Here is a 22,500-nt window from a genome sequence, read left to right on the forward strand (position 1 = left end):
TTTATTTAACACCAATGCCACCAAAAAAACAAATAGATTTTCTTTTTAATCCTCTTAGCTAATAAGGGAGCAGTGGCTTTAAAAAATACTGTTCAGGTTTTTCCATAAATAGTCAGCATCTCTCCAGAAACTCCCGCTTCTGATCTAAATCTGACCGCATGTAAATGTGGAGCGTTTCGTTTCAAAGCAAATCCTGGTTGCACAGTTGTTTGCAATAGAAAAACAAGCAAGCAACTGCATGTAGCTCTGCTGGGTCAATATTAATTAGCAAAGTTGTTGAGCATACAGCAGCTGTTGTAAACAAACGCAAGTGCATTTTCATATCAAACAAGGGCTGCGTGATCCCTCAGCTCACACGCAGATCCTCACGCATGTTTACCAACAAGTTGTAAAGCTTTGGTAGTGCGAAGCTCAACATATAAACAGATGCTGAGATCAACGCTGATCAATGCAGAACAGGGAAATCTAGAAATAAGAGCTGTGTATAAGATCTCCCAATCAAGAAGAAATGAGACGGCACTGAAACACTCTTCAGTTTCTACTAGCAGAACACGACTGTCATACTCATTTATTGCATTATTTAGATCAAAGAAGGTTGCTGGTTTGAGTCACAGCTTGATCAGTTGGCATTTCTGTGTGGAGTTTGCATGTTCTCCCTGTGTTGGCGTGGGTTGCCTCCGGGTGCTCTGGTTTTCCCCACAGTCCAAACACATGCGCTATAGGGGAACTGATCAACTAAACTGGCTGTAGTGTATAAGTGTGTGTGTGTGTGTGTGAATGAGTGTGTATGGGTGCTTCCCAGTACTGGGTTGCAGCTGGAAGGGCAATCGCTGTGTAAAACATATGCCAGAATAGTTGGCGGTTCATTCCGCTGTGGCGAACCCTGGTAAATAAGGGACTAAGCTGAAGGAAAATGAACGAATGAATAATTTTACATCATCTTTAGCACTTTAGCAGACCTGCATAACATACACACACACACACACACACACACACACACACACACACAAACACCAGCCTCTTCACATCAGGGAATAATCTGAGGAATAATCGTCCACTTTCTCATGTAACAATGAGAGGAAACCGGTGGCGATGCCTAGCGGATCATAATTGAACAGTTCATTATTTACTCCACATTTGGGCTTGGCAGGAAAGTTCATGAAGGAATCAGAGACGGGTTTAATTGACTGAAGTGATTACAGAAACACTGAGGCTTTTAGAGGATTCATCTAAACACACACAACTGGACCACAGAGATTCTACAGTGGCATTTTCACAACACAACATTACTTCTGCACTAAAATATCTGTTATTGTTACATTCTTACCATAGATCTATACACTAGATATCGCATACGGACCCTGAGCATGCGTCAATAGCGCCGCCATATTGGTACAGTGCTCCCAGGACAAGTGTCATTCAACCTCACTAGTCAAGAGAGTGTTATTACGTGAAGATGCGGCACATGAGCAAACAAAGCACAAAGGCAGAACATTTCATAGGTAATATTAAGTTTTTTTATGTTTTTGTATGTTCTGAACTTTTGTGCTAATCAGGTAACGTTATTGATGATAACAGTCAATTACTGCATTCACCATACGCCAAAGCAGCTCCAACTCACACTAAACACTCGGCTTATAATAGTTTTGTTGAATAAAATCAGCAAACAAAGCAAAATAAATATTACAACGAGATGCTGCGCTGCCAGAAACTGGTGTTATTGTCGGCTAAGTGAAGGAGTCGTTCATAACGGAGATTCATTCACAAACGAATCGCTCCCTCCGTCAGTATGAGGAGTGAAAGCAGGAAAGGAGCTGTGTTTCAGGACATGATTAGATCAGATTTAACAGGGAGGGTGGATAGTACATTTCCACACACACAAACACAAGCTTTTTGTCAGGAATGCCTGTGCGGTCACTGATCCATCAATGTAGAAAACTAATGTGAAATTATAATTTTCGTAATTTAATAAAAAATGTGCATACTGACCTCTGGGAAAACTCCCGATCATAGATGTGTGTATATGTGTAATCCTCTGGCTTTGGATGGCCACAGTCCTCCACTGCAGCTTGGTCCCACATTCATTTCAAAGGAGCGCTACCCTGTACTAAAATGGCGGCTCTATTGATGCATTCCTTCCTATAGACAACAACAATGTAGGCGACATCTAATGTATATATCTATGCATTCTTACTAGAAAGTGCAGTGATCAATGTGTTGACTGCATTTATTCAGCTGTAAAATCAGCCCGCACTAATGTTGCAATAATAACGAAACGAAAGTGTTGACTGCATTTGTTTTGCACTGAAATAAGTCAGTGCTAATGTTGCATTTTTTTTGCAACATGATATGAGCTGTCAAACAGTGTATATATGTCCTATAAATAAATAGCAAAGTGTGGCATGTTGCAAAACTCTTGCATCTTCGGTTTTATGAATAGTGACTAGTCAACGTCGACTCGACTTCGATAACATACAAGTCCAAAAATCTAAAGTCATTTAACCCCTGACACATCCTCGTATGGTTAACAGCAGGGGTGTCAAACCCTGGACAGTTTAGTTTCAACCATGCTTCAACATGCTCACAGATATTTACATTAGATGTTGCCTACTCAGTTGTTGTCTATTAGAAGGAATGCGTCAATATTTTAGTAAAGGGTAGCACTGCTTTGAAATGAATGTGGGACCAAGGCGCACTGGCCATCCGAAGCCAGATACATACATATATCCATATATCCATAACCTTATCAAGCCCAAAGGACTCAATTAGTTTGTTTAACTATGGCTAAACTAAAGCTAAAATGTGAAGAGCTGCGACCCTCCAGGAACTGAGTTTGACACCTGTGGTTTACAGGGACACGTCATATGCGTAATTACAGTAGAAACCGCTTATAATATACCCCTACCTTTCCCCTACTTCTAAACCCAACCCTCCAACAAAATCTGAATATCAAAAGACCTAGTTTGGTATGATTTAAACATGTTGAATTAAAGGGACACGAGGTGTTACCTTGTAAACCACCTTAATAGAGTACAACTAAGTCTTATCCATGTCATTATACAGCTTTGTGTCCCTGTTAACCACCTGTACACACACACACACACACACACACACTAACCGGTAATGGTGACCGAGGCCTGGCTCTCGTCCCCCAGCAGTGGGTTGGTGATTCTGCAGCTGTATGTGCTGTTGGGCTCCAGATGCACGCTCAGGACGCTCCTGACGCTGAATAACCCCTCCTCATTGGCCAGCTGGGAGACAGTGATGTTCTCTGTCAGGTTGTGTCCAGAACCGTCCTGCCACTGTAGCTGCGCCTGTGGGAACCCGCCGTACGCCACACAGCTCAGGGACACCGCATCACCCGGCTTCAGACTGGAGTCCGAGTCCCAGGACACCAGCGGTTTGGAGAACGGAGCTGCACACACATTAACAACAATTAATACCAACCCAGGCTCATTGCAGATATCTACAAGATCTACAGTTATGAGGACAGTGAAGTACATAACCGGAGGTATGTGTAGACATCAACGGGTAACTGGTTTCAAGATTTAATGGCTTGGAAAATGTTTTAATACCGCTTACAAGATCTGTTTATATCATTCCCAGGGTATACACACGTTTTTTTAAATGTATTTTTAATTAGAAATCTGTGTTTTTGAAACTAATAAAAACAGCAATCTTAAAGACTAATTTTCAGCTTCATTACTCCAGTCTTCAGAGTCACATGATCCTTTAGAAATCACTCTGATATTAATTATTATTATTATTATTATTATTATTATTATTAATATTATCGTCATTGTTATTATTTTTAATATTATTATTATTGTTGTTGTTGTTGTTGTTGTTGTTGTTATTATTATTATTATTATTAATGGAAATAGTAATAAAAGCAATTATGACTGGAGTAATCATTTAATTTGAAACTACCAACAATAAGAAGGCTGTTATTTAAAATGTTAATAAACAATCAACAATTTAACATTTTTTTTTACATTTAATAAATGTCGCCTTGATGAACAGAATAATTTTCTTAAAAAAAAAAACATGAAAAAAACTAATAAAACTGACCCTGAACTTTTGACCGGTAACGTGTAATATATATTTATATACTGGTGGTACTGGTGGGAGGCGTGCGTTAGTACGAAACCGCAGGCCAATACTGCGTTTATACAACAGTTTGACGGCACGATCTTGTACATAAAAAAGAAAATCAAACACGGAGAGTCCAAAACCGTTTTGTATGAGGAACTACTTTTTTTTCGCCATTCATTCACATCAGCAGCTGACCTCAGAACAGCAGAAGTCATTACTAATTCACCAACGTCACTGTAGAGCTAGTGTTTGAATGACTCTCTATAGCGTAATGTGAAGCGGCGCTTCTGGTGTGTGACCCCCTTAAGGTGATGATAAAACAGCAAATTTTGCTCACATTTTAAGATTATAAGGCTGAACGTGACATGAAATGCCATCCGTCCACAGAGATTGTAAATATTTTAAAATAGGCGCTATTCTTACAAATAAACTGCATAGTTGCAATCTGAACAACTACATTCTCCACGAAAAAAGCCTCAAAGGTACATTTTGTTGTCCAACAACAGCAATATTTGTCAAACTGTAGCCTGCTTGTTGCTTGCTGTATGTGGGCGGAGTAATACATAGAGGTGAAGAAGAGGCCTTTGTGTGATGTTACTGGCAAAATATTGCACGGCTATCAGCCAATCAGATTCAAGAACCAGACAGAACTGTTGTATAAACACACACACACACACACACACACACACACACACACACACACACACACACACACACACACAGTTTAGTTACAAGTACAGCACAATTGTATTTTTTTTAATTGTCAGTTGTATTTAAAGTAAAGTTATGCTGAATAAAAAGTGTATGTAATACAATTATGTTTGGCTTTTGACACATTATTCAAAATACTGTAGAAAAAATCCTTAGCGTTGAACCCTGCCAAGGTTATCATACCGTCAGAATCTTATAGCGGCCCATGCCTAGGTACGTCTGCTTACAGCTTTTGCAAATCCACCAGAGGTCGCTGTGTTCACTTTATGAAATTTCTCTTGCATGTCCTCTTCTCCTGTAAATCCACCAGAGGGCGTGATATACACTTCACCCAACCAGGGTGTGTTTCCGAAAACCATAATTAGCCAACTAAAGTCGCAAGTTGCGTCATTACAAACATAGTTTGTTGATTTGCCGTTTCCAAAATCCAAATTCACAAACTGCATGGCAAACTTGTATGCTTCCAACTACACTTCTGGGGCTGTAGTTAGAAGCAGAGTTTCTGGCTGTGTTCTATTCCCAGTGATCTCCCCTATGCCCTATTACTTTAGAACATTCTAACACTTTTTCAAAAAGCATTAAGGTCATCTTTCTTAGGTGTAATTTGCTTTAAAAGTATTTTTACAGTTCAGTTTTAGCGATCTTCAGGTTGACAATTAAAAAACCCATGCGAATACAGGGAGAACATGCAAACTCCACACAGAAATGCCAACTGACCCAGCCGGGGCTCGAACCAGCGACCTTCTTGCTTTGAGGCTACTGTGCTACCCACTGCTGCCCAATTCAGACTTCAGCTGTATATAAATAAATATAATAGCCACCAAATGTGTTCATCTACTAATATTCCTTCCTTAAAAAGAGAAAGTAAGTCACGCAAGTTTGCAAGGACGTTCCCGATGACAGAATGTTCATTTTGGGATGAGCTATCCCTGTAAACGTCATATAAAACAAGAAATGAGGATATAACGATAACAGATGAAACGTCTCTAATTGAAAAATCTCCTACAAGAAGCAGTTACTGTACAATATATGAAATAACACTGCTAATATACATGAAGCCTTATAATGTTAAACAGTGAAAACGACAGCGCTGTTTTTATTTAATCTTCATTAGACGCGCAGAAGCAGACAGAACCGCATTAATATCACTTAATTCAGCGTATCCAGAGAAAGCAGAAGCAGAGAGAGAGAGTTCGATGGGAAAATGCCATCTACAGATCATAAATAATGATGTTCCCTGGTAAGTGCACTCGGCTATAAAAATAATAATAATAACAACACATCTAAGGGCTACAGTGGAGCTGGACCTCCAGAGAGCATCAGTCACAACAAATCCTATCAATCTATAATATCTTATATTGATCAGCTGATGCAGAAAAGCCACGGAAATGATTTCGCTCATTATTGAGTCTCCGCATGAGCAATATTCAACATATGCAAGGATATCTATCATACTGCAGCACCCAGACATGCACAAGTGCTGCACAGAATCGCACATTACTGTAAAGTGCAGCATGAAGGAGTCACCGTACACTGTAAACAAATAAATTAGCAGTTTCCTATATTTTGGGATTTTCTTTGTGGAGTTTGCATGTTCTCCCCGTGTTGGCGTGGGTTTTCTCCGGGTGCTCCGGTTACCCCCACAGTCCAAACACATGTGCTATAGGGGAACTGAGTAACTAAATTAGCCGTAGTGTATTAGTGTGTGTGTGTGTGAATGAGTGTGTATGGGTGTTTCCCAGCAGTGGGTTGCAGTTGGAAGGGCATCCGCTGCATAAAACATATGCTAGATAAGTTGGTGGTTCATTCCACTGTGGCGACCCCTGATGGATAAAGGGACTAAGCTGAATGAAGGTTATATACACTCAAAAAATGGCTTTTGCTGCTTGTTTAGACTATTCATGAGTATGAGCATTACTTACAAGTTTATTACTACTTATAAGGATTAAATGAGTTGTTTTTTCGGGAGACGACTTAATTTTTACATGTTCAATGCACTTAAATTTGTCAAAACCAATTAACATAACTTCATTGATGTGTGCTGGGACACCATGAATATGAACAGATAATGTGGAACGCTGCATTTTTACAGTGTACAGCAAACAAATAATTGCATCCATATGGAATAAAAGCGCTGTCATAAACATTTAGTGCTTAAATAAAATTCATGCATGTGTGATTATAAAAACGTTAAATAAAATGGAATTTTACGAGGGTACAATTCCAAAAATCTGCGATTAGTACAGACACAGATACAACATTGTCTTTGTTCTGTTTGTATAGGACTGATCAATTTATGATGGGTGTACTTTACAAACTTTACAAACACCAAATACAGTTTCACCACGGACACGACGCCCCGATTGTAAGTACAAATGAAAACAGCAACACTCCGCTCTCAAAATTACATCACCACATGGCTGGGCACTCGAGTACCCACACACAGTCTCAGGTAAGAATTTTGTTATGCTCATGACGGACATTTCTCAAAGAGGGAATAACAAAAATCTTGAATGCCCAGCCATATTTACTCGTCAGGCTTCCTTCAGTCAGGATTCAGGATCTCATCACGCAAGCACACCGATGTGATCGATGGCTCTCACTTGAGAGCGGAGTGTTGCTTTTTGATTGGTACTTATAATCAGGTCGTCGTGTCTGTGGTAAAACTGTATTTCGTGTTTGTAAAGCACAGCCATCGTAAATTAAAATGTCGTATCTCTGTTCCAATCGCAGATTTTGCAAGTGTACCCTCGTAACATAATAAGTCCGTTTCATTTTTCTTTACGGTTTGAATAATTACAGATGCATTAATTTTTATTACGCACAAAATATTTATGACAGCAATTCCATACATCCACAGAAATGTAACTTGATGTCATGTAATAATAGCCAAAATTACAAGTTTCAGTCTTTTAATTCATTGCAAAAAATGTTCCATTAATTGATATTAATATATATATATATTATATATATATTATATATATTTGTTAAATATATACAATTTTAAAATGAGCCTCTATTTTAGAGGTTGCCACAGTGAATTAACCTGCCAACTATTCCAGCATTTGTTTTACGCAGCGGTTATCCTTCCAGCTGCAACCCAGTACTGGGAAACACCCATACACACTCATTCACTCACACACACACACACACACACACACACACACACACACACACACACACACACACACACACACACTACGGCCAGTTTAGTTGATCAGTTCTCCTATAGCTAGGCCTACACGGAATCTGCGCGCACAGAATTCCGAAGATTTCCGCAGATTTCCGCAGATTTTTAGCCCATCATTAATTCTGTTTATTTACTTGAGTAAATGTGTAAATCTGAATTTATTCAGTTTTTTTATTTTTGTTTTTTTTAGTAATTTATTACTTTTTATTTCATATATTAAAGTTTTAGTTATGACACTCCGCTGGATACTGCCAAAATAATTCCGCAGAAATCCGCAGATTTTTACCAAAATTCTCAGCAGAAATAGCAAAAAACGTCCGCAGATTCCGTCTGGCCCTGCTTATAGCGCATGTGTTTGGATTCTGGGGGAAACCGGAGCACCCGGAAGAAACCCACACCAACACGGAGAGAACGTGCAAACTCCACACAGAAACACCAACTGACCCAGCTGGGATTTGAACCAGCGACCTTCTTGCTGTGAGGCTATGGTGATTTGTAAAAACTAATTAACTTAATTGATTTCTTTTGGGGCAATATGAATGAATAGTGTGGAACAGCAAACAAATAACTTTATCCTCAGCAATATTTTGAAATATCCCGCTGCGTCTCGTATAGATGATGTGTGTTTTTATAGCAGCAGTAGATTCAGTCGGGTCGATTGCAGGAGTGATTCCTGATCAATATAATATAAGCTCTATTGACGGCACTTTTGGCAAAATGTCGATCATCCCTGATAATTATATCAACTCGTCTCTTATTTTAATGCAAAACTGCAACAATACACCATGAAAATAACAAGCAGTCAATGAGTGGGGTTAACTAGTTTTTGATTTCTCTTATTTATTTGGATTTTGTTCTGCAGATTAATTAGCACATTTCATTTTGTTGTTGAATTAGTCTGCTGGTTGGATGGAGAAATCTCTCTGTGTTTCTTGGAGGGATAGTTAAAAACTTTGTCATTAAATGCAAATTAAGACATGTTTTAATTGAATCTGTAAAAAGAGTTCATACTCAACCAAAACCTCAAATAGTTATTCAAAAATAAATAATGCTAATAATAAAGCAGCACAACTGTTTTCAATAATGATAAATAATCATAATGAGAACTGCTTCTTGATCATTAAATTACATTAGATCATATTATATTATTGACAAAATTAACACAATATATACACTTCAAAGTTTAAATAAATAAATAATAAATAAATAATAATAATAATAATAATAACCATAATAACTATAAATATTATTTTTATTATTAATATTAGTAATAAAATAAAAATAACAATAAATGTAATCATAAAAATAAATAATTAAAAATAATTATTTAAAAAAAATAATTAATTTAAAATTAAATTAGAATTAAATATTTATAAAAAATAATATTAATAAATCTAAAAAGAATCAAATGTATAATAATAAAAATTATACTAAAACAATAATAAAAAATAATAATTAAATAGAAATAAATAAATATAAAAAGAAATTTATAAAAATATAAAATAAACAACGATGATGATAATAATAATCATAATAATAATAAAATAAAATAATTCCATTGAAGTAAATAATTAAATATAAACAAACTATTAAATATAAATAAAATTACCAATAACAACAACAATAATAAAATAAAATATTTACATAAAAGTAAATAATTAAATATAAACAAACTATTAAATATAAATATAAATAATAATAATAATAAAATTTAAATAATTACACAAAAGTAAATATTTTAACATAAACAAACAATTAAATATAAAATAATAATAATTAAATAAAAATAAATCATTAAATAGAAATAAATCATTAAATACAAACATTTAATTAAATATAAATAACCAAATGTACTTAAAAAATAATTTATAATAACTATAATAATACATGAAAGCAAATAATTAAATAGAATTAAATAATTAAATATAAATAAACAATTATAAATAAATTAATTGATTAAATAAAAAACATAAAATAAAATAAAATAAAAATGGCATGAATTGAAATATCAATTGATCAACTACATTGACAGCGTAAACCGTAACCCAACCTGCTTGTAGTGTGATTTGCAGTGCATTTCTCTGATACTCACCTGCCACCTGCATGATGACGGCAGCGCTCCCATACGACTGCACCCTAACAAAGCAGGAGTATGTTCCTTCATCTGCCACGCGCACTTTCCTAATGCGCAGCGAGGCATTTCCAACCATCAGCTGATCCGAAAACAGCGTGGTGCGGCCGGAGAAACGCTCATCCTGATCCGTCAGCTGATCCTGACTCTTCCAGAAACTGTGGACGGAGCGCTTAGTGTCCGAAAGCTGCCAGAACACACTCACATCCGACAGATTGAACGCAGAAACACCCGAAAAAGAGCAGTTCAGCAGCGCATCCGACCCGAACAGAACCACCACAGGGGATTCTGGGACACGCACATCCAGAGCTGCAAGAAAACACACACAAGGAGAGGTTTACTGAATGCTTGATTCTGATTGGCTGATGAACATTCTTTAATTTCAGATAAACATATAGATTTTTATTCATACTATGGTGAACGCTTGATTCTGATTGGCTGATTGGCTGACTGAACTTTACTAAAGTGTAAATAAAAATCTACTACTACTACATTTCTCTTCTGCTTTGAGTTTTGATTTCTGAAATGTACAGTAAGTTGAGTATTTGTGTTATCTGACATTAGTCTGCTTTAGTTTAGTGGGTTTATCTGAAATTTAAGAATGCGTATCGGCCAATCAGGTTCAAGATTTCACTATAGTATAAATACTATTAAAATTTTTATTTATTTTTATTTATTATTTATGGAGTCCGGTGCCAACGCATAAAACTGGTGAACGTGTCGATTAAAGTGTCAGAGAGATGAGGTGTATTTCTACAGGTGGTTTGTCAAGCCCACTCACCGGTGTGAGGCACACTCAAAACTGCATAATGTTAACAATGTGTCCCTTATTCATCAGGGGTCACCACAGCAGAACGAACTGCCAACTATTCCAGCATAAGTTTAACACAGCAGATGCCCTTCCAGCTGCAACCTAGTACTGGGAAACACCCATACACACTCTTATAGCGCATGAGTTTGCACTGTGGGGAGCACCCAGAGGAAACCCACGCTCACACGGGGAGAACATGCAAACTCCACAAAGAAACACCAACTGATCCAGCCGGGACTAGAACCAGCGACCTTCTTGCTGTGAGGTGATCATGCTACCCACTGTGTTTAACCGTTCACTTCCGCTGCTCCTCTTTAAGTGTGTTTGAGAGCTGATGCATTGCAGCACAAGAGAGAGTTATAAACATGTCCATGTTTACTGAGAGCGGCAGCTAATCGCTCTTTCTGCCCTGAACAGCACAGAAGCAGAGCTGAGAGTCCTGAAAACACACCGACAGCCTGTGTGTGTGTGTGTGTGTGTGTGTGTGTGTGTGTGTGAGTGGGACTACAGATGCAGACTAACAAATGCACACACTTAGTCCCGCCCGCACACACACACACACACACACACACACACCACATCACACATGCACACCATTTGTGTAATGGCATGCATGTGTGTTTGTGTGGTGTCCCGGGCCGCACGCGCACAGCAGGACGCAGGAGCCCACAGGAGTCTGACGTCACGGAAACTTCATGAACGCGTCTGTCCTCGATGAGCTGCTCACACACTCACACTCATTACTGATGCTCAGTTCAACCTCAATCTGCTGCCACACAGGGGACACGGCTGTCACACTGAGGGGTGTGTGTGTGTGTGTATGTGTGTGCATCCAAGTGTGTGCTAAAGAACTCATAAAAGTGTGACAATGACGTAGGGAAAGGTGTCCCACGTCATTAGAGTAAAAAAAAAAAGATTACAGTCCTTCAATGCAAAAATAAACACACACACACACACACACACACACACACACACTACATAAATATACTACCTGACAAAAGTCCAAGTTTTAGAAACACAGATAATAACTGAATATAGAATAGAAATACTAGAATATAAAGTCCTGCTGCAGTGAGCTTGGAGGACTGCATCCATACATCTCTGACATGACTCAAATCACTGATTAATAAAGTCATCTGGAATGAAGAAGAAAGCTTTCAGCAGGATCCCAGAGTTCATCAAGAGTCTTTGTGTTCATCTTCAACACCTCCTCCTTCATCAGCTCAACAATGTTGATGTCTGGTGACTGGGCTGGCCAATCCTTGACCCTCTTTGCTTTAATGTGGAGGCTGAAGTATGAGCAGGAGCGCTATCCTGCTGGAGAATTGTCCCTCTCCTGTGGTTTGTAATGTAATGGGCAGCACAGATGTCTTGATACCTCAGGCTGTTGATGTTGATCATCCACTCTGCAGATCTCTCCATACTGACTGAACACCAAACCATGATGTCTCCTTCACCAGACTTTTCAACAGATGATTCATCACAGAAATCCACCTTCTGACACTTTTCCAAATGATCAGCTAGAAGTCAAGTTATTATTTGTAGGTCTTACAACTGGGAATCACCCACAAGAGTTTTGGTATTGTATATATATATTGTATATATATATTAGTGGTGAGCCGTTATCGGCGTTAACGTGCTGCGTTAACACAACACTCTAATCACACGATAAAACAAATATGACCGTTAATCTATTTTCAAAGTTGGGTTGGGTGCTGGGTCTATTCTACGCAAGCTATGATGACTTTCACCTTGATATTTTAGCGCGGATGTTTACCTGACCTGTAAGTCATCTTACAAACAAATGCCCTTCAGAATCAAATCAGCAGGACGCCCTTCTGAATCTTCCTTTAAAGACACTCCTGACTACGCTAACATGAACAACTGTAGTCTAGTTATTTGCATTAATAGACCATAAGATAATGAAAGTGTTTACGTCAAGTGCTGTAATGTAAGAGTTTCCTGTAGTTTTGGGTGACTTTAACTGCAGTTCGGCAGTTTCACTTTTACTGCCCCCATGACAAACTGGGGTATTAGACGCAGATAAGGAGTGAAGAATGGTGAGAGTGTTGTGGAATTTAATAACGAACGCCGAATGGAAAGAAAAAAACTGCCGCATTTCACAATGTGTGTGTGTGTGTGTGTGTGTGTGTGTGGTGTGTGTGTGTGTGTGTGTGTGTGTGTGTGTGTGTGTGTGTGTGTGTGTGTGTGTGTGTGTGGATCTTGTGGGAAAATATGTTGAAAAGTCCTACATGACGGTAATAGTTTAATCGCGGTGTTTACTTCAGTAACTCCACTAATATCTGCAGACTCCACATGTCTTAACTCCATTTCTGTTCAGTTCAGTGATGACTTTAGTCTGATTAAAGTGGTCAAAAATGGCTGTTTGGGGCTTATGTAGACCTACAGTTCAACATTGATGTTTACCTGAATAAACAGATAGTAAACACAAGTACATCTTGAACATCATTTATTTTCATCACCAATTATCAGAGTAGAACAGTTCCTCAAGCAGTTTGTGATGCATTTTGGGAACAGGAGATAAACCCCTGGTCTAATGCGCCACCTGGCTTGAGAAACCCACTCTTAAAGACTTATTATTTGGGTAGCACACATATTCTAAATGCCTTCGGCAGAATTCAAATGAGCAACTATAATCTAGATTAATCTTAAAAAATAAAATAATCAAATAAATAAAACATGCCTAATTTCTGCTAAAATATGGAGAGATAATAATGGATGACTTCAAAACCAACAGTAATAAAAGTGCCCTGAAATAATTACTGTATGACAATATGATAGCAGCATGCCTTAAAATTACAAAAACCATGACAATATTAAATGTGCAATTACCATTTAATTACTAACATTAAAAAAGAGGATTATGTCAGGCAAAGGTATTCATCCTGATGATTCTTTGAGGCTCTCTGACAGCATTTTCAGTGTATCTACAAGCCTCCACATGCAAACTTCAGCTGACACTGGACAGAAAACTGCTTCAACCTAAAATGCTATATATATATATATATCTCTAATCAGCTGACAAAGGTACTAAGAAAATAATTAAAAGATTAAAATATGCGCTCTGGCAGCAGAAATAGCAGGCGACTGCTGGTTCAATAGCTGCAAACTAAAGGCCTGAGAGAACAGTGAAAAGAGCCTCAAATCCTCACTCACACTCTTTAAATGTGAATGTCTGCGCTGAATGCCAGGATTACGGGTTATGTAAGAGTTCTGGAGCTTCAGAAACACTGATCTGGGAGCAGCTTTCAGTCCAAAAGCAGGACCACATCAAGATATTAGGTGTAGGTGTATGGGGTCCAATTTGTGACACAATTGCATGCAAAAGATCATGTTTAGAACACACAAAATGAATTGTTGCACCTGTGTTAAGAGTTCTGTGAGCAAAAGATCATGGTTTGACTACATAAAAAGACTTGCTGTATGCGCATTAATAATTCTGCATGCAAAAGATCATGTTTTGAGCACATAAAATGAATTGTTGCACAAATAATAATAATTTTGCATGCTTTAAAAATTTATTCATATATATTACAAATTTATTACAAAATATACAATCTTTCAGAACACAATGATCTATCTTTGCTTGTATCTTTGCTCTTTGTTGCATTTATGCATGCTTAATTCGTTTATTTTATTTTATTCAGATCAAAATACAATATTCATGTTTTTTTTGGGTGCACAAAAAATTATTTGTTGCACAAACTAACAATTCTGTGCACAAAAGATCAAATTTTGAGTGCATAAAATGACTTGTTGGGTGTGCATTGAAAAGGTTTGTGTGCAAAAGATAGTTTGGATTGTATAAAATGACTTGATGCACACACATTTACAATTCTGCATGTAATAGTTCATGTTTTGAGTGCATAAAATGACTCGATTTGCATGTGTTAAAAATATTTTCATACATATTATATATTCATTATAAAATATAAAGTCTTTCAGACACTTTATTCATCTTAGAGTTTATCTTTGCTTGGTTATTTATTCATGCTTGGTTTGTTTATTATATTTTATGCATATCAAAATACAATATTCATGAGTGCATAAAATTATTTGTTGCACAAACTAACAATTCTGGGTGCAAAACATCATGTTTTGAGCAGGTAAAATGCACATACAATCATTCAGAAACTAATTGAACACAATGATTGTATCTTTATTCTGCTTTATTATATATTTATGCATGCTTAATTAGTTCCGTTAAATTTTATCCAGATCAAAATACAAGACACAAAACCACCCCAATCAATCTAAAACAATCAATTAATTATGAATAAAGCTTAAACTGTGACCAAGTGGAAGTGTATTCATATCACAACAAATAATATTACTGATTTGGTGTGTTTTATTAAGCATGTCTTCAAAGCGCTTTGCAGATATGAGCGGGAAGCTCCTCGAAACACCCAAATATGCTGCAGAAACAAAATTGCAATGTCAGTTTTCCCCAAAATATTGCAGCTCTCCTTCATAACGGCGTGCATGAAATGCATTGAGGAAGCGTGTGATTCGGGCGTAGATGAGTGCAGAGAGAGAAACAGCAGCAGTAAATAACCAGTGCAGGGTGTGTGGCAGCATTTATAAGGGCTGTAATGACTTTATTTGATTGCGGTGGCACAGGTTCCTGTTTCCGCTCTCAAACGCTGCCCGCCACCATTAGCACAAAGTGCCGGATGCAAATTCAAATTAGCCCTCTGTCTTTCCCGTCTCTCCGCTCAGAATTCACACCTGTATGGGGTTATATTGGCGACACAATTCTGAGTGTGCAAAATGGCACAGCGCAAGCTAACACGATTTCGAGGTTTTTTGCTCAACATATAAACCCTGCTGGGGGTCGCCTCACAGCAAGGAGGTCGCTGGTTTGAGTCTCGGCTGGGTCAGTTGGTGTTTCTGTGTGGAGTTGGCATGTTCTCCTCGTGTTGGTGTGGGTTTCCACCGGGTGCTCTGGTTTCCCCCACAGTCCAAACACATACGTTATAGGGGAACTGATCAACTGGCTGTAGTGCATGAGTGTAAATAAGTGTGTATGGGTGTTTCCCAGTACTGGGTTGCAGTTGGAAGGGCATCCGCTGCATAAAGTTGGCAGTTCATTCCGCTGTGGCGACTCCTGAATTAGAGACTAAGCCGAAGGAAAATAAATGAATGAACCATGCATTAAAATGGGACAGAATTCTAGCCAATGGGATGGTTGCAAAATTCTGATTGGCAGGCTTCACATCCAATCACAACATTCTTTGCATTACAGACGACTGCTAAAGGCGAATAGAAGACACAGGGTAAAATTATTCATCTTAAATATTAAATGTCCACCCCTCGTTAGACTTTGATAATTGACTATACTTAAACTGATGTTGACTATTTTATATACTGTCAGACTTTTCAGTCATTTCTTAATTTAACTTATTATATATTAGTATATAGTTCGTAGAAAACAGATACTATTAAATTATAAAAGTATTTTGCTATATTACTGTTTTTACTGAGCAGGGGAGACTGAAAACAAAAATTACAGACCCAAACACTAAACAAATAATAATAAAAAAAAACAAAACATTGTTGACAGTAAGATTATTTAGTTTTAAAACTGATGGACAAAAATGTGATTAAAAATTGTTGTTCATAATGACTTTTAATTGAGAAAAGCATCTTAAATGTGAGCACAGTTTGAGTCGCATGTGAGATTATTGTCATCAACTTGCTCTTCCTTTAACTTTGCAGTGTTTTATGAACATTGCAGTTCACATGTAACATAAATAATAAGATATTCCTGAATCGAGCACATCAGTCCACAGTTCTGGACAATAGCACATTTAAATTCACTTTAGCTGGAGTCTAGACATCTAAAAATACTTTGCGAATGTAATATTTCACTTTGACAAAGTCATGGAGAGTGAATATGGTTGAGTCTGCCTCAGACTGGATCAGATCAGCTGTGAGTGTATGGTAAGAGACAGACTGGACGGCATCCGTCCTGCGCTCCTCACCATCCGTCTCCTCAGATTTGACAAAATAACGTAATGCAATGTAATGTAAAAGCTGAAAAGTTATCCCCTTGTATTATTAAAAAGTTTACAGGACAATATTTTCAAAGCAATCCAAAAATTACACATATCCACAGAAATGGCCAATAATCCTGTATTGCGTATGGCAGGCCAGTATTTTGCAGTATTTTCCAATTTTGGCTGAAAATGTTGTGTAAACGGCCCTGAAGTAACAGATATTAGTTTCGCAAAAATGTAGTCAGCGCCCTCTAGTGGCTTTGTCATCTGAAAACGTACAACAAAACAAACTACGTATTTTAAATTCACAAAAATGGAGATGGCGCCCTCTAATTACTCCGTTATCTGAAATAAACAAACCCTAAGTAACGCATTTCAGATTGCAGCGAGCGCCCTCTAGTGGATTTGTCATCTAAAACGTACAACAAAACAAACTATGTATTTTAAATTCACAAAAATCGAGATGGCGCCCTCTAATTACTCCGTTATCTGAAATAAACAAACCCTAAGTAACGCATTTCAGATTATCAAAAAAGCAGCGAGCGCCCTCTAATGCATTTGTCATCTAAAACGTACAACAAAATGAACGCTAAGTAAAGTAATTCAGATTCACAAAAATGTAGACAGCGCCAATAAGTGGACTTGTTATCTGAAACCTACAACAAAACACGCCCTAAAGTAGCATATTAGAGTCGCCAAAATGTAGACAGTGCCCTCTAGTAGATTAGTCATCTAAAACGTACACCAAAACAAACCCTATGTATTTAAATTCATAAAAATGTAGACAGCGCCATTTAGTGGATTTGTTATCTGAAACCTATGACAAAACATACCCAAAGTAACATATTGGAGTCGCCAAAATGTAAACAGTGCCATCTAGTGGATTTGTCATCTAAAACATACAACAAAATAAACGCCAAGTAATTCAGATTTACAAAAGTGTAGACAGCGCCCCTAGTGGATTAGTCATCTAAAACGTACAACAAAACAAACCCTATGTATTTTAAATTTAAAAAAAAATGTAGACAGTGCCATTTAGTGGATTTCTCATCTTAAACGTACAACAAAACGAACTATATGTAATGTATTTCAGATTGCCAAAAAAGTTGCCAGCGCCCTCTAGTGCATTGGTAGTCTGACGTTTCGCAAATAAGAGGGTAAGGCATGCAATGAGCATGACGTAAACAAATTTGCATGTAACCTCTTCAGAGTTTTTTATTTGTGCATTTCAACAAATAAAAATAGAATAAAGTGAGAGTTCTTATTTCCCATCCTCTGATCTCTCTCACTCTCTTTGCACTGCTCACTATCTCCGTCTTTCATGATACAAGCTGTACAGCATCAAGGTTCAATGCGCGGTGCTCAATAACAGAGGGTCGGCTGCTAATACAACAAACTCTTCAGACCAATATCAGCCCTGCCATTCCTCAAAGGCCAATAAGCACACACAGACAAGCAGGAACACGGAGAGCATACACACACACACACATACACACACTTACAAACAGACAAAGCTTCAAATAACACCGCTCAATATCATTGAAAAACACAGTGCTCAATATCTACCTGTGGAGAGACACGCAGGTTCATTTTAAAGAGCTCGATAAGAGACTCTGGCTTTATCAGACCTCCATCAGCTCAGCTCCCAACTCAGATTATTCACACAAACACACACACACACACACTCACACACACTATTTAAAGTGGTAAAGGTTATTTCTGGCTAACATTCATAAAGGCTATACAGAAATCTCCATGTTGAATATAAGAACAGAGCGGTAATGGAGAATCATGAGCATGCAGGCACAGTAGTGATGCATTATCGCCCTCTAGTGACTCCAACAGCACACAGTAGCAGGACATAGCATATACAGTTGACGTCTGAATTAATTCCCCCTGTGTGTGTGTGTGTGTGTGTGTGTGTGTGTGTGTGTGTATATATATATATATATATATATTTTTTTTAATGTTGTTAAGTGGTTGCTAGGATGTTCTCTGTGGTTGTTAGGCTATTTCATGTGGATGTTAGGTGGTTGCTAGGATGTTTTCTGTTGATGTTAAGTGGTTGCTAGGATGTTCTCTGTGGTTGTTAGGTGGTTGCTAGGATGTTCTCTATGGTTGTTAGGCTACTTCATGTGGATGTTGGGTGGTTGCTAGGATGTTTTCTGTTGATGTTAAGTGATTGCTAGGATGTTCTCTGTGGTTGTTAGGTGGTTGCTAGGATGTTCTCTGTGGTTGTTAGGCTATTTCATGTGGATGTTGGGTGGTTGCTAGGATGTTTTCTGTTGATGGTAAGTGGTTGCTAGGATGTTCTCTGTGGTTGTTAGGCTATTTCATGTGGATGTTGGGTGGTTGCTAGGATGTTTTCTGTTGATGGTAAGTGGTTGCTAGGATGTTCTCTATGGTTGTTAGGCTATTTCATGTGGATGTTGGGTGGTTGCTAGGATGTTTTCTGTTGATGGTAAGTGGTTGCTAGGATGTTCTCTGTGGTTGTTAGGCTATTTCATGTGGATGTTGGGTGGTTGCTAGGATGTTTTCTGATGATGGTAAGTGGTTGCTAGGATGTTCTCTGTGGTTGTTAGGATGTTGTCATTGGTTTTCAGGCTATTTTTTGTGTATGTTAAGTGGTTGCTATGATGTTCTCTGTGGTTGCTAAGATGTTCTCTGTGGTTGCTAAGATGTTCTCTTTTGATGTCAGGCTATTTTTGTGTATGTTAAGTGGTTGCTAGGATGTTCTTTAAGGTTGCTAAGGTACTTCAGGAGTTATTTGTTCAGTCTGGTTGTTCTTGCTCAGTCTACCGTCTGCCAGGGTAAAACTGGACATCTGATCACTCAGAGAAGCATAATTGCACACCTTTCCCTCAACAAGCAACACAATCTGAGCCAGATCCAGACCAAGCCTTCCAGACGCGGGCGACGACATTCAGCCCAGGCGGAGCTCTAAAACACAGAACCAAACTCCAGATGAACTCGCAGCGCTTAAAATCTCCTTTGGATTTTCCAATTCTCACTGTCAGCCGCTACAAAAGAAGTAATTTGCAAGGCCACACATCAGCCTCTGACGGAGAGGCAGAGCGTTACCTCAGTGACATTACCATCACAGTGCATCATGGGTAATGGCGGAGCGCGCACACACACACACACACTCATGCATTCATGGCTCTCCTTCACAGGCTGTGTGTGAGAGATTGATTTCCATTTGAATAAGATTTATGGGTCTGATATGTCAGCGGATTGTCAAAACATAATAACACCTCTGGTTGTCAGGCGCTGCAAACTTCCCTTTCTCCTCTCTTTCTAGCAGATTAAGTTCAGCTCAAAGGGCTTTATTGGTGCCGATAGGATGATATTGTCAAATCATAATGACATTCAGTGTGTAAATATCATCTCATAAGCAGCCAGCGCTCTCTCTTTCTGTGCGCTCAGTGCTGACGCAGATGAAGCTCAGGTGGAGATATGGAGAGTGGAAAATACCCAAGAAATGCAGACAAGAACTGACGGAGAGAAAAATAAAGGATATTAAACACTTTACCAGAAATTACTATAATAATTGCTAAAAATAAATAAATAAATAAGAGGATCAAAGCAGCAGAATACTGAACATGGGATTTCAATATAAAGAGGACAAAAACAATTGCTGTTCATTATATTAAATATATTCTGTAGATGCATGAACATTAATCTGTTAATTAAGTCAGTGTTTTAAAAACACCACAAAAATATTGTTTCTTGTTACATTTTTTTTATAATATGCATTTATTTCTTGTGCTCTAAAATAATTGCATGATTGTTTAACTAATTCCATGTTTTTGATCCCATTTAAATAATTAAATTTTAAGATTGATTTATTATTGCTTGAATTCAGCTTAAGTCTATTTATTGTGAAAATAATCATTTATTCATTCATTTTATTTCATTCAGTCTGAATACAATAAAAAAACTCAAATATTTATCAGTTTGTTTAAATTAAAATTATATGCACATTTTACCTGCAATTCAAATACATAAATCTTACATTTAGGCTGATATAATTTTGGGGGGTAAACATTATTATTTTGTAAAAGCAGTTTCTGAGAATGTGCATTGGAAAAGAAGGAAAATGAGGATTATTTTCTCACATGTATCCGCTGGCTAAAGCTCATGTAAGACTGCAGTCGACAGCGCCACCTGTGGGCAAACTAGGAGAAAACACTTTCTGAGGCCTGATGTGCCAATCTACAAACACACACACACTCACGCAAGCAAGCACACAGGCACGCACGCACGCACGCACACACACAAATAGGTGAAAATCCAGAGAAATGAAGGCAGAGGGAAACATCATATGAAAGCATATGAGCTCATACATCCTAGAGCAAATTCCTGTCTGCTGTATCGAGTTACGCTCGTCTGTCCAAAGGTAAACGTCTGGAAACTTCTCAGATTGTGTTAAGGATGCTCCTTCTGTATTTCCAGATCCTCTCAGCAATAACACACACACACACACACACACACACACACACACACAGAGAGTTCCAGTGTTGAGCAGACAGGCTTTAGACATAATTAGGATTAAACAGAGAGCTGGAAAACACAGACATAACTGTGGCTGCAGATCAGCACACCACACCCAAACACACACACACACACACACACACACACAGACCCAAATAAAAAACACACACACACACAGAGACCTAAATAAAGAACACACACACACACCTAAATAAAGAATGAACAAATGCAAAAACAAAAAATAAAGAAACACACACACACACACTGACAGACACTTAAATAAAACACACACACACACTTAAATAAAAACTCACAAACAGCTAAATACACACACACCTAAATAAAAAAAAAACAAACACAAAAACACACACTTAAAACACACACACAAAAGCACACACAGACCTAAATAAAAACCAACAAACAGCTAAATAAAGAACACACACACCTAAACAAAACACAAACACACACAAAACCCCACATGAAAAAAACACACACACGCACGCACTTAAATACAAAAATCAAAAGATTCTACACAACACATTCTGTATTTCTACACTTTTAAATAGACGTTCATATGCATGCTAGCACACAAACACACACTCACACAAGCAAAAACATACACAAATGCACGTACAAACATACACACAAACACAAGCAAGCAAACGCATGCAAACACACACGTAGATACACAAATGCAATCAAACACACAAACAGACACACACGTGTGCAAACACACACATGAAGATACACAAGCACATGCAAACATATGCAATCAAACACAAAAGAGAAATACATGCAAACACACACACACACAATCAAACACACACACACACACACACACACAAGCCCATACAGGCTAACTATGCAGCAACATCAGAGTCAGAGGGAAAGCCCACATTTCTGCCTTCTTGGCTCTTTTCCCTCAAAGTTTGCAGTTCTGTCAGGAATAATCTCACAGTTCACAGATCAGTGCATAACAGAAACACCCCGTCTTCACCATGTTATACACTAGAGGGACAGTTTTAAGGTTTTACCAGCAGAGGTGGCT

General features: G+C 37.9%; 1 protein-coding gene across 3 annotated transcripts in view; it reads right to left on the reverse strand.

The window, feature by feature from the left end:
* cd276 (CD276 molecule) overlaps positions 1–22,500 on the reverse strand; it is an 80,593-nt gene that overhangs the window by 46,853 nt on the left and 11,240 nt on the right. For all 3 annotated transcript variants that reach the window (XM_087292676.1, XM_087292677.1, NM_001080622.2), the window contains 2 exon segments: positions 10,089–10,436; positions 3,119–3,415 (listed from right to left, as the gene is read on the reverse strand). In XM_087292676.1, the coding sequence (XP_087148802.1) occupies positions 3,119–3,415; positions 10,089–10,436 (645 nt within the window).

The sequence above is a fragment of the Danio rerio genome, chromosome 18 (assembly GCF_052040795.2).
Source record: "Danio rerio strain M-AB ecotype USA chromosome 18, GRCz13ab, whole genome shotgun sequence".
Classification (NCBI taxonomy): domain Eukaryota; kingdom Metazoa; phylum Chordata; class Actinopteri; order Cypriniformes; family Danionidae; genus Danio; species Danio rerio.